General features: G+C 40.9%; 1 protein-coding gene across 1 annotated transcript; it reads left to right on the forward strand.

The window, feature by feature from the left end:
* The first annotated feature begins 282 nt into the window (after nucleotides 1–282).
* On the forward strand, nucleotides 283–6,103 carry LOC102077708 (integrin beta-like protein B). Its single transcript, XM_025905535.1, has 10 exons — nucleotides 283–482; nucleotides 568–755; nucleotides 1,008–1,148; nucleotides 2,972–3,110; nucleotides 3,239–3,416; nucleotides 3,702–3,843; nucleotides 4,414–4,557; nucleotides 5,259–5,311; nucleotides 5,440–5,522; nucleotides 5,602–6,103. Exons 1-10 carry the CDS (start codon nucleotides 354–356, stop codon nucleotides 5,674–5,676), a joined length of 1,272 nt encoding a protein of 423 aa, XP_025761320.1. The 5' UTR covers nucleotides 283–353; the 3' UTR covers nucleotides 5,677–6,103.
* The last annotated feature ends 6,428 nt before the right edge of the window (nucleotides 6,104–12,531 follow it).

The raw sequence follows: 12,531 nt of genomic DNA on the forward strand, positions 1-12,531 counted from the left end.
TTTGTGGATGTGTGGGTGATTGGATGCTTTCAGCAGTATAGTGTAGGTTTCACCTAACGCTTCAGGGGCTGTTTGTGAGAAAGTGATTATGAAAAATGAAAACTGAAAGACAAAAATCAAGATTTTTATTGGTGTCTCAGTTAAAAACATTTAAGTGGTTAAAAACATTTTTATCTTTCGTTTACAAAGGAATGTCACTGTGGCAATTACAGGTGGTTAAGAGATTAACATTCCCTGCACATCACCACCTGTCATGAGACACTTCCTCATACCAAATCATTCAGCGAGGAGAAAGCAGATAAAATGTGTGTGAGTCAAAGTGAGGCTGTGTTTGGAGGTGTTTGCGCACAGAGATGAACACATTTACCATGTCTCTCTCTTTGCTACTGCTGCTGCTGGTTTACAGCACGCAAGCTACTCATTTTTATGGGACAGTGATGACCTATTACCCAGGAGACACTTATGCAGATGGATCAGTTATGGTATGTAAATTTTCTTCATAAAACTATTTATTTACCTTTTGAAATTTGACAGTGCTCAAGTACCCTTTCCACTGTAAATCTGCAGGCGACTATTCGATACAAGCTGAACTTCCACCAATGCACAGACAGTGACACATGGAGTTGCCTCAGTGGTGACTGTGGCTCTGGGAACAACACACTATATGAGGTAAAACAGGAAAGCAGTGGAGAGTGGTGTCAGAGAGAGGGAATCATGACTCGACGGGCTCCCAGCAATGCTCCGTTCAAGCTTTGGTGAGTGTAGATCGCCATTTAACAAAATTAAATTTGTTGCACTTGTTTTCTAAGTTATCAGCAAAAGGTGACAAAATCCAAAGCAACTCATTCACATAATAATTAAACTGAACTGAGCTTTTTGAGAATTCCTTCAAATGTCTTTTTAATCTGGGAGATTTATAAAAAACTAATTATTGGGGTTTGGGGTAAGTCTTAATATCTGCACATACAGTTCAGTCTGATTAACTTTCCCATAAATTTTCAATGAAGGTTGAATAGTGGTAACTGGATTAATGGCATTGTAAATGGCATTGTATCATGGAGAGCTGTGACTCTGGTGGAACTGAGGAACAGATCTGACACCGGCAAAGCCAACTCGTCACCCCAGACCACCAACATACCTGCTGTGAGGTAAGCCTGCACACTGTTGTTTTATTTATATAGGTATGTATTTTTAATTACTGCAAAGAAATTACAAAATAATTCAAGAAAATCACTTGTAAATAAACTTTATCAGTTTAGAATTGAATTCTGTTAAAGTGTGCTTTAAATTCACAAAATTATTGTTGGTGACTTTCCTCTGGACTCCTTTAGGAACCTGTAAATCGAGTAACGTACAGTAAAAAATACCAAGCTAAATACTTTCACTCAACTGAAAACTAGGGATGGGTACCGGTGTCTGACATAAACGGTAGTAATCAGACCAAAAAGCAGCGCACATTTCGGTGCTTTATTTCGGTGCTTTTTTTTCCTGAGCTAATTCTAGCCAATCATTTTACGTTTCCGAGGATAGTAGGCGGGGCCAGGTACGTACGTTCTTTTAGAGCAGAGCTACAGATTAAAAATGCCCACGCGAAGCGGTCAAAAGTCTGGCTGTACTTCACAGCAAAAGATGCAAACTCAGCAGCCTGCAACAAGTGCTTTAAGCTGATACTGTGATACTGTCAAAGGAGGTAACACCTCAAATCTGATGAAACACCTGGCGACGCATAGCGTTTTTTTTTTTAAAGCCGAGAAATGCGCCGTGTTTGATAGCTTGCTGCGAGACCTCACACCGCGCACATCTACTGCGGGTGTGGTGCCTGTTATCGGACCCGGATTTAGCAACATCCCCCAAAAACCTGAAGAGGAGAGTCCTGCCCCTAGCCCTGTCAGCGTAGCAGAAATGATGAGGATGATGATGGCAGCAGCAGCCCTTTCTTCTCTGCGTGAGTAGCTTAATGTTGTTCGTGTGTAATTAACGTTGAGTACGCTAACCACGTTATTACATTGATGCATGTAAGGTGAACTAGCAAACACCGTCGTAGTTACATGCGGCTGTCTTCTTGTTTGATGGCAGATACTCCCTTCACCCTGGCCAAAAAGGCTAAAATGACCAAAGGAAAAGTGGAAAACAGTTAAACATGAGAGGTTTTTGGACAAAGTGTGTGTTTTTTCCATTGTTTAAACACTGCTTCCAGCCAAGAGTGATGCCATATATGCCCTATAGCTGCAGAAAAGGCTAACATTGTTATCTTTTTACAAAAAAAACAGCTGAACATGAGAGGTTTTCGGACAAAGTTTGTGTTCTCCATTCTTTAAGCACCGGTTTGAGCACCGTTTAAGCACCGGCACCGTTTCAAAAGTACCGGTTTGGCACCGGTATCGGATAAAACCTAAACGATACCCATCCCTACTGAAAACTAAAATATACCTAGACATACCTTTGTGTAGTGAAGAGAGATTGAATATCTGCTTTATTAGTGTGAACAAAGACTGTCAACAACTCTTTTTAATGTAGAGTAAATGCAGGCAGTTAACCCTTAAACAGGTGGGTGCTGGTGTTGGTCAAGTTCACATTCAGTAAATGTAAAATGTGTAAAATCTGTACCAGATTTTTAGTATATCAAGTTTTCTAGTTCCTGTGTTAGTGTGGCTGTAGTCTGACTTCCATTGACTAATGGCATCATAGTAATTGATTTTGCTAAAATGCAATTTATAGAAGCAAACAGCAAGTGTGTTAAAACCAGCAGGTTAAAAACCTAAATGACACATAAGCAGAATTAATCTATGAAAGAGCCAGTGGAGATGGTATAAATTCTGTGGAAAAGCCTGGGGGCATCTGAGGGTAGATGGAGAATGGCATGTCTAGAAAGCCCTCAAGAAATCCACCATGCTGAAAGGAGGTTAGGAGAGGAAACCTGAACAACATAAAAAAACCCAATTCTGATAATCTTTTTCTATTTCTCTCTCAGAGTTCCCTCAAACTGTAAGAGAAATTTCGTCTTGTTGGCGTTTGACCCTGATGGAGATGTGGTTAAGTGCAGAAATGGAGATGCATTACTGTCAGAGTGTATTCCATGCACTCCACCATCTGTCCTCAGCCTCTCACCAGTAAGTAACTAGAACAGCTCCTTATGTTATTCTCATTTGTTGGCAGATAGCGATAGACACTGGTGGCTGAGACCGGTGGCAGCTACCAAAGACCCAACATCTCATCAATTTATTTTTTTGGGGGGGAGTCTTGTACTCTGTCATTCAGACCCACCAATAGCAGTAATGAAGGTCCATATGCAGTACAGCTGGTGATGGAGGACTTTCCCCGGCAGAACATAACCCTGACTCAAACCAATGGGACACAGACTAATCTAACTACCAACAATGCAATCAGCAAAATACCGGTCCAGTTTGTTATAAGGGGTAAGATTTCGTTTCTTGGCTGCCTGAATTTATAACCACAAAGAGCTGCTCTGAAATAAGAAATGATGAAAGTTGATGAACTGAGCAAAAACATGTATGTGTGTTTGTCTTAGTTGGTGTTGCAGTGTTGAGTCTGTTACCAAAAATATTAGGCACAATCTTCAGGAGCAATAGTTGAATAGATATTCTACTTTGGACCAATGTTTTGGACCATCTGATGGATCAGTTTTCATTTCCATCCTATGAAGACCGGCTGAACATTGTTTCTTTTTTGTAATATTTTAGTGGATCCTGCAGTGCCATCCTGCACAGACGGACTCTATCTGCCCAAGTTCCTGCCTCCAACTCCAGCCAACGGAGCTCAGCTATATACCCCTGTTGGACAAACTCTAGAAATCAGCATCAAAGCAGAGGCAACAAATTCCATGTATGTGAAAGAGAAAACAAAATTAAAATGCCAAAGTTTAAAGATAGGTTTTGTTACTGGCAGCGGTTGGACAAGAAATACCACTCTATGTTGGAAGACTTTCTATACTCTCCAAAATGTGATACAGGAAAAGACAAGACCAAGAACAAACTTGAATACCACCTAACATTCAGAGTAGTGCTGTCAGCGTTAATCTCGTTAAAATGGCGTTAACGCCATAACTGCATTAACGTGGCAAATCTCTGTTAGCGAGTTAACACGGATCGCCCCATGCGAGGTGCTGTGAGGAGCTAACGCGTTAATGAGTTAACCGTGCTAACGCATTGGCGGCATGCAGCCCTCGAGATTTGCCACATTAATACAGTTATGACATTAACGTCATTTTAACGAGAATAACGCTGACAGCACTAATTCAGATACATAAAAAACTTGAAAAATGTTGATTTGACTACATTTAATGTGGAAAAAAACAGCAACACATGAAAATTTTATCTACTGCAGCATTCAGACATTTTGAAAAACACTTTAATCTTCTTTAATGTGAAATCTTTTGTATTCTGTTTATTGAAGGATCTCTGAGCTGCTCTACAGTGGGCCCTACACTTTATTTCAAAATAAAACAGGACCAGGAGAGTTCATCCTCACGTGGACGCCATCTGAGAGCGAAACGGGAGAAAGCCACCCCATCTGTTTTGTTGTCCAGGCAGTTTCTGGGTCAGTATGTTGTCCATAAATATTATCCCATAGAGAAATACAACACTGTAAGCAGTATCTGAAAAGCAAAAAAAAAAAAGCAATATTAGACAGCATAAAAGATGGATGCAGCCTCTGGGAAGCGAACCATTGGTTGTTGGACTCTGCTTTAATGTTACTGCTTTGGTTACCTCCATGTTGGCTTTTATGAGGTTATCATATTTGAAAGTTGTGAATTTGATTCTTTTGTCAAGATGCATTCATAAACTTTAATGCTGGAAAGCCTGATTGTGCCTTAATGTGCCACGTTTGTAAGGACGTAAGTAAGTCAAGTATGTGAATTACACCCATGTTTATGGAAAAAAAACACTAATGGGAATCAGTGGACATAGACAATAACAGTGGTACTTTGTTCTCAGTTCTTCAGTTCCTGGCAACATAATTAAATAAATAAATAAACCCAAACAATAAATAAAAAAAATACATTTTAAACAGAAAAACAAAAGAAAGAACTAGCAAAAAAAGTAGATGTGCATAATTCAAGTCTAGTACTATAAAACAGAGAAGGCCTCACCTGCATCCATAAATAAAATACTGTGTTGCGTGCTTGCAAGGTTGTGTGATCACATGTACACTTTATATGCTGCTTTAAACAGGAATTTTAAAATATATAAAACATATTTTTACTACATAAAACTAATGGGGCTGATTTACTTCTACAGTATAGCGAAGTATCACTCTGACTTTCGATGCGTCATTGTGACTGTTGAAAAGGGTGAGTCGAGTTTTTCCTCATTTTCGTTTGTCACCTTTTAAAATGCCATTGCCGATTTCCTTCATCATTTTTCTGCACTCGCTTCATATTTCAGTTAATTTTTAAACACGCCTCTACTTTGTCTCTAGTTTATGTCGCTGCCCTGAGTGCGAGGATCTCTTTTTCATTGCCTTTTACTGCAGACAACGTTAACAGTGTCATCATACAGAAGGTGAGTCCCTTTTCATCTGTCAGAAGTACTCGTAACAGTGACAGTAATAATTAGCACCCCTGCGTGTTTCCTGCTGCAGATTAAAGAAGAACTGGAGAAACAAGGTCTGCCGCCAGATGCGAGTCTACGCCTAGTGAGAGGAGACCAAATATAAAAAACAACCACACCGCCCTCTCACTACACATGAGTGCACAGCTCAATAGCCTGAGAGTGTTTCTCCTGGGTGTTATAATGTGACACTTCTCAGGGTGATTATGTTTATTATCTGCACTCTGTTCAGAAAAATAAATACCAGATTATGAGCATATTTGGCATTTGAGTCTGTAACTCTGTTTTAATAACAGATGTAAACTGATCAGACTTGTACCTGAAATGTTTTTCTCCAGTTTTTAAAATGTAATTTTTTAAAGAATATTTTTTATTGTATGGCATTGGTTTCAGTTGATTATGTGTTGCATGTGTATATCTGGTGGATTTCATATATAAGTAACTGCACTTTGCAGCATCTTTCTCTAACTTCTTTAATCACTGTGAGGCTCTCTTCTGCATGTGAAATGAATTAAACTGGGCCTTGAGTGTTACAATAACTGATGTTAAGATGCTCACAGTGAATTCTGAGTAAATATCCATCATTACCAGTTATCCAGTTCAGGGTTGTGTGAGAGCTGGAGAACAATCTGTCAGTGAATAAGAGGCAGAGTAAACCCTGGATTGGTAGCCGTTCCATCACACAAAAAGACACACCTATAGCTAACTTGGAATCACCAATAAACCGAGCATGTGCGTTTTTGGACTGTGAGAGGAAGCCTGAGTACATGAAAAGAACTCGAGGCAGGCACAGGGAGAATATGCCTAACTCAACACCAGTGTTGGGACTAACGCGTTATTAAGTAACGCGTTACAGTAACTACGTTATTATTGTGGTAACGAGCACGGTAACTAGTTATTATGCCAAAACCAGGAACGCGTTACTCGTTACTGAGATTTAGATAGGCTCGTTATTCGTTACTTTGTGTGGTGGCTATCGCGGAGCTTCCACATATTCAGTAACATTAGCAAGTGGTGGAAGCCAGCAGGTGGATGAAGGAAAAGGGAGGCAAGAGGAGAGACCCGAAGCGGCCGCCGGTCCGAGTGTCAGGTGAACTGAACTTCAGGTAAGAAGTTATGACCTGCAGTCTATCCGGGTCAGATATAAACCAAGTTTAGGTGGAGTTTATTTTCGTTATGCTGACATTTTCGTACTGCGTGCTAGCTAGCATGACGGAGTTTCTATACAGCTGGGTGGGTGCTATGTTACTGATGTTGAACTTTATTTTGTTCATAAAGTTAATTATTAGAGTTGCCAACCATCCCGTAAAAAACAGAATCCTCTGGTATTCAGAGAAAATATTATGCGTTTCGTATTGAGCTGAAAAGGAACACAGTTTGTCCCGGACTTCAGCTACAATGAAAAAGACACAAAGCTGGAGTTATTCTGTGTTTACGCTGTCAGCTGCCTCTTCTCCTCTCATTCTCTCCTCTCCTGTTTCTACTTAAATCATAAAACTGATCAATGATCAGCTGATCGGCTTTTCTCTCTTCTTTATTTATCGCCCACTTTGCGCCAGAAAGAGGAAACCAGCGGATGTCGCGCTAAACAGCAGCAGCACGTTTAAGCTTTCAGCTGTTGTTAGAATTTATTTAATATTAATTTCTAGTATCAGCTGATGTTTGCTGGAGCCACAGCTGTAAAGCTGCTCATCATGATATTGGTTTGGATATGTGGTGAGAGGGAAACATGAAGATGAAACCAGGAGATGTCCTTACTGAATCATCAGAGCTGAACAGGTGATGGAGAAACAGGTTTACCTTTTAGGTGGCATGAATGAGTTGAAGGGAAGTTATGAACTGTTTCTGAGAGACAAATAACACCAGGATCCTTTTCTATGTAGCTGACAGCTGGTAACTGTGCAGGGGCGGGTCTAGCAAAGTGTTGCCAGGGGTCCAGGTAGGGCATTAACAGGGAAAGGGGGGGGACAAGGAAATACTTTTCTTTCTTATTCTCATTTAAAATGTCTCGCTTTTAAAAAAATAATTATCTGAGTCTTACAACAAACAATTGATAGATTGATACATATATACCATCAGAACAGTGTACATCACTGTCAAAGGCTTTATGATTTTTCCTATAATGGCGGGCCGGTCTCTAGTCAAAATGCCCGGGACGATTTTTTTGTCCCAGTCCAGCTCTGTATGCAGCTCATCTGCAGTCTGGTGTTACCTACATCTTCCTATTCAGAAGGCAGAATTTCCGAGTTCTGAGTACAATCAAAAGGACAACGACTGCAGTTTTTGTGTTGGATGTAAAAAGCAGGCTAGACTCATGCGGCGGTCAACGACGGTCCAGGCGTGGGATTTCTCTCGTGGAAATGTGCACATTATTTTTTCCTTTCTATTGGTAGGTGGCACAGTGCACTTGTGGCAAGTAAGCAAGATAGAAGACTGGCAATCTTGCTCGGTATCCAGTTACGGAAGCAACACATTAACAAGAGAAGTCTGAGTAAAACCAAAGTTACTTTCCCTAGTAACTAGTTACTCTGAAAGTAACGAGTAACTTGAAGTAACTGAGTTACTTTTGATAGAAGTAACTAGTAATGTAACTAAGTTACTAATTTAAAGTAACTTACCCAACACTGCTCAACACAGGAGCTGACTCTGTCTCTGTAGAGCACTGCAAAAGAACTTCTGGTGGAGGTGTTGAAGAAGTTGCTGTTCTTTAGCTGTATTAAGTATTTAAGAATGAGGCATTTAAAACATTTAGACATTTAAACATCTGCAAAAAATTCAAAATGACTAAAAAGAAATATGAACATAAAAAAACACAAAAGACAAAGTGAACAAAGTGTCATGGTTCCTGGGTCCAGAGGTTTGGAGAAACTTCTTCCCTTTCTTTCATCACAGCTGTCCTGTGCCAGATGTTCTGTTGACCCACTGAGAGAGGCATCATTTAAGAAACACCAGGAAGACTGAAGCCCATCGCATTGATCAAGCAGGACTCATGATCTTCACCAGCAGCTCCCTCACAGGGAAATCTTCAGCACTCCTCCGTAGGCCCGCCCCAGGAGATGGATAAACCCAGCATTTCATGAACACTGTGATGGAGACTTTTGGTTTGTGTAATGTTATAAATACTCGGATACTCCCCAGAGGCTCCGGACTTTTACATAAAGATATTATATTCAGTCCTGTAGAAAGTTATATATTTAAAAATATATGATCCTCTGGTATGAATAACTCTGAATTACTTTATGGTAAATAACACACTATCTACAAAAAACTGTGAAAGAATTCCAGATCACAAGTTTATAGTTAAACACACAAGTGACGACCTTTGAGCTTGATCAGGTTTTATTTAACTGTGTCAGAGAAACTCAAATGTGCTCTTCAATTGAATTCAATTCAATTTTATTTATATAGCGCCAAATCACAACAACAGTCGCCTCAAGGCGCTTTATATTGTACAGTAGATAGCACAATAATAGATACAGAGAAAAACCCAACAATCATATGACCCCCTGTGAGCAAGCACTTTGGCGACAGTGGGAAGGAAAAACTCCCTTTTAACAGGAAGAAACCTCCGGCAGAACCAGGCTCAGGGAAGGGCGGCCATTTGCTGCGACCAGTTGGGGTGAAAGAAGGAAAACAGGATAAAGACATGCTGTGGAAGAGAGACAGAGATTAATAACAGATATGATTCGATGCAGAGATGTCTATTAACACATAGTGAGTGAGAAAGGTGACTGGAAAGGAAAAACTCAAAAATGCATCATGGGAATCCCCGGCAGCCTACGTCTATTGCAGCATAACTAAGGGAGGATTCAGGGTCACCTGGTCCAGCCCTAACTATATGCTTTAGCAAAAAGGAAAGTTTTAAGCCTAATCTTGAAAGTAGAGATAGTGTCTGTCTCCCGAATCCAAACTGGAAGGTGGTTCCACAGAAGAGGGGCCTGAAAACTGAAGGCTCTCCCTCCCATTCTGCTTTTAGAATAGAATAGAATAGAATAGAATAATCCTTTAATTGTCCCACAAGGGGAAATTTGGTTGTAACAGCAGCCAAAAACACACATATACAAGCAAACAGTACACAAGACACAGAACAGAAACATACACAATTTTTTAAATATTTACATTAAAGACAATGGTTACTATATACAGAGTATTGTACAGTTATTAAATAAAATAAAAATAACTACAACTAAGAGGTCTCCAAAAGTTGAATCTGTTCATCTGGACGTAGCGTTTTGTGGGAGAAACTACAACTAAGAGGCAAACCCAGGTTGTAGTGTGAATCAGTTGATAAAATAGTACAAGTTACAACGCTGATGTAAACATCTGTGTTTGTTGGGAGCAGTTCTGATTGTACAGTCTGACAGCTGCAGGGAGGAAGGACCTGCGGAAACGCTCCTTCATGCATCGAGGATGCAGCAGTCTGTCACTGAAGGAGCTCTGCAGTTCAGCAACATTTACATGCATGGGGTGGGAGACTCTGTCCATCAGAGATGTTATTTTGGCCAGAGTCCTTCTGTCTCCCACCACCTGCACTGGGTCCAGGGTGCATCCCAGAACAGAGCTGGCCTTCCTGATGAGTTTATCCAACCTCTTCCTCTCAGCTGCCGATAAACCGCTGCTCCAACATACCACACTGTAAAAAATGACAGATGCCACCACAGAGTCATAGAAGGTCTTTAAAAGCGCTCCCTGTACTCCAAATGACCTCAGCCGCCTCAGCAGATAGAGTCTGCTTTGACCCTTCCTGTAAAGAGCATCAGTGTTGTGGCTCCAGTCCAGTTTATTATTCAGGTGAACACCCAGGTACCTATAAGAGTCCACTATCTCAATGTCCACTCCCTGGATGTTCACCGGTGTCAGTGTGGTGGGTCTGCGTCTCCGGAAGTCCACCACCAACTCCTTGGTTTTCCCGGCGCTGATCAGCAGGTGGTTCTGCTGACACCAACTAAATACTCTAGGAACAGCAAGTAGGCCTGCAGAGCGAGAGCGAAGTGCTCTAATAGGGTGATATGGCACTACAAGGTCATTAAGATAAGATGGGGCCTGATTATTTAAGACCTTGTATGTGAGGAGCAGGATTTTGGATTCAATTCTGGATTTAACAGGAAGCCAATGAAGGGAAGCCAAAACAGGAGAAATATGCTCTCTCTTTCTAGTCCCTGTCAGTACTCTTCATGCAGCTGAGTACATCAAGTGTTTAAAACTGAAGCTGTGCAGGCCTGAGATCAGCAGCTCTCTGAAACACCAAACTGAGGTCCTGTTAATGCTGATATATAGTGACACAGATACAGGGGTGATTAATCCTTTTGACTTTTTGTCTTTAACTTTATCAATAAAACAGCTGCAGCTTTCACTGCAGCACATGTGGTACTTTAACCTTTGTACTGTTTTGTTAGGGTTCAATGTTGAGAGAAGAATCCATAAATAACCACAGATCCAGGCGTGTGCAATTAGACAGTATTTTAATAAACACATGTGTGAGTCCGACCGCTGTGCAGATTTCAGCGTCGAACTGAACTTACAATCATGAGACAAGGTTTTATAGGGTTGAGACAACAAAGCCCCCTCTTTCGCAAAAACAGACAAAGTACAGCTTACGTCAACTTAAACCACAAAATGTTCCATGAACTTTAGCATAGTTTTAAAGAACATTGTCTTCGGGTCGGTGCTTCCCCTCAGCTCGTCTTCGCTGTTGCTCATATGGTGCACTTCCTCTAAGTACGTCGGCACACTTCTGCATTTCTGCCCTACCAAAATAGATCTACCATGGTGTGTATGTGTGTGTGCGTGCACGTGCGAGGGCGCGTGCATGCTGTGTACTGCGTACGTGTCTGGATGTGTATGTCTCGCCCTTAAATGCTCTCTTTGCTTTCAGTTTCACTTCTGCACCGGCCTGCAACTTCAAAGACATATAACTTCCTGTCCCTGCAGTCTACACAGAAACACTGAGATCATAGCAGCATTAGAAAAGCATTTAAAATTATATATTCAACTCAACAGTTCGAAGTGGTTATAACTGGACTTGTAATAAAGACTGATATAATACCAATATATTTGAACATCTGAATGCATCTGTGAAAGCAACATCACTATTAACACTGAAACGGTAATGATGATTATCAAAATAGCAGCAAATAATAGCAGTAAAATATTTCTATTCCTGCACACTTCCCCTTTTGACCTCTGGATAACATCCAGAGGTCACCAAAACAACGAAAAGCATGACCGAAACTAATAATTCACGGAGTAGATCCTAGTCTAGGACTAGATTCACCTTAACTGTAATGGATAAGAACCTTTTCCCTACTATGCTCTAACTTACTCTGTTTCCTCAATTGTTCTCTCCATTCAAAAGCATAAACCTAATTATGTTTTGACTTTCTGACTTTTGTTCCTATATAATCTTAAACATCACTCATCTCAATCTACAGCTTTTAACAGTCTCACTGCACTGCTGTCATATGTTTCCTGTTGTTCCTTATCTGATCACCCACATCCTGTACACAAACACAGCATGTGTTGTTAAAGAGTATACAGAGTCCTCCTTTTTCAGCCAGAATCATGTCCAGTGCGACTCGGTGTTGCGTCACAGTTATGCGCAGGGCATCAATCTCTTCATTTGAATCAGCTTCATCATCAGTGTCTGTGTCAGTGTCAGTGTGTTCTAATAACGTCATAGTTTCTCTTGGGCTGACAGGGTCTGGTGTAATGGCAGTTGCTATCAGCCTGTTGATCAGGGCTCTTACGGTCCAGTCGTTGCCAGTGTAGGTGAAGACTGTGTCCTAGCCTTGGTCCCAGTCCGTGCTTGACAGGTACCAGTCATATTCGTTCCACTTGTTACCTCGACGGCCTCCAATGTGGAATGAGTTTAGTGGGATCCATACTGTAGAGGAAAAACTGGTTTTGTGGTAGCATAGGTATAGATCTTCGGTCTTCTTCAGGGTTGCAGTTTGGTTACATG

This window comes from Oreochromis niloticus, linkage group LG3 (genome assembly GCF_001858045.2).
Source record: "Oreochromis niloticus isolate F11D_XX linkage group LG3, O_niloticus_UMD_NMBU, whole genome shotgun sequence".
Classification (NCBI taxonomy): Eukaryota; Metazoa; Chordata; class Actinopteri; order Cichliformes; family Cichlidae; genus Oreochromis; species Oreochromis niloticus.

What these genes read in the sequence shown, in the direction of transcription:
- LOC102077708 (XM_025905535.1), top strand. Translation starts at nt 354, where the DNA reads ATGAACACATTTACCATGTCTCTCTCTTTGCTACTGCTGCTGCTGGTT. An exon ending in AATGCTCCGTTCAAGCTTTG is followed by an intron (nt 756 to 1,007) that starts GTGAGTGTAGAT and finishes TTTTCAATGAAG; the next exon opens with GTTGAATAGTGGTAACTGGA. An exon ending in ACAGTGTCATCATACAGAAG is followed by an intron (nt 5,523 to 5,601) that starts GTGAGTCCCTTT and finishes TTCCTGCTGCAG; the next exon opens with ATTAAAGAAGAACTGGAGAA.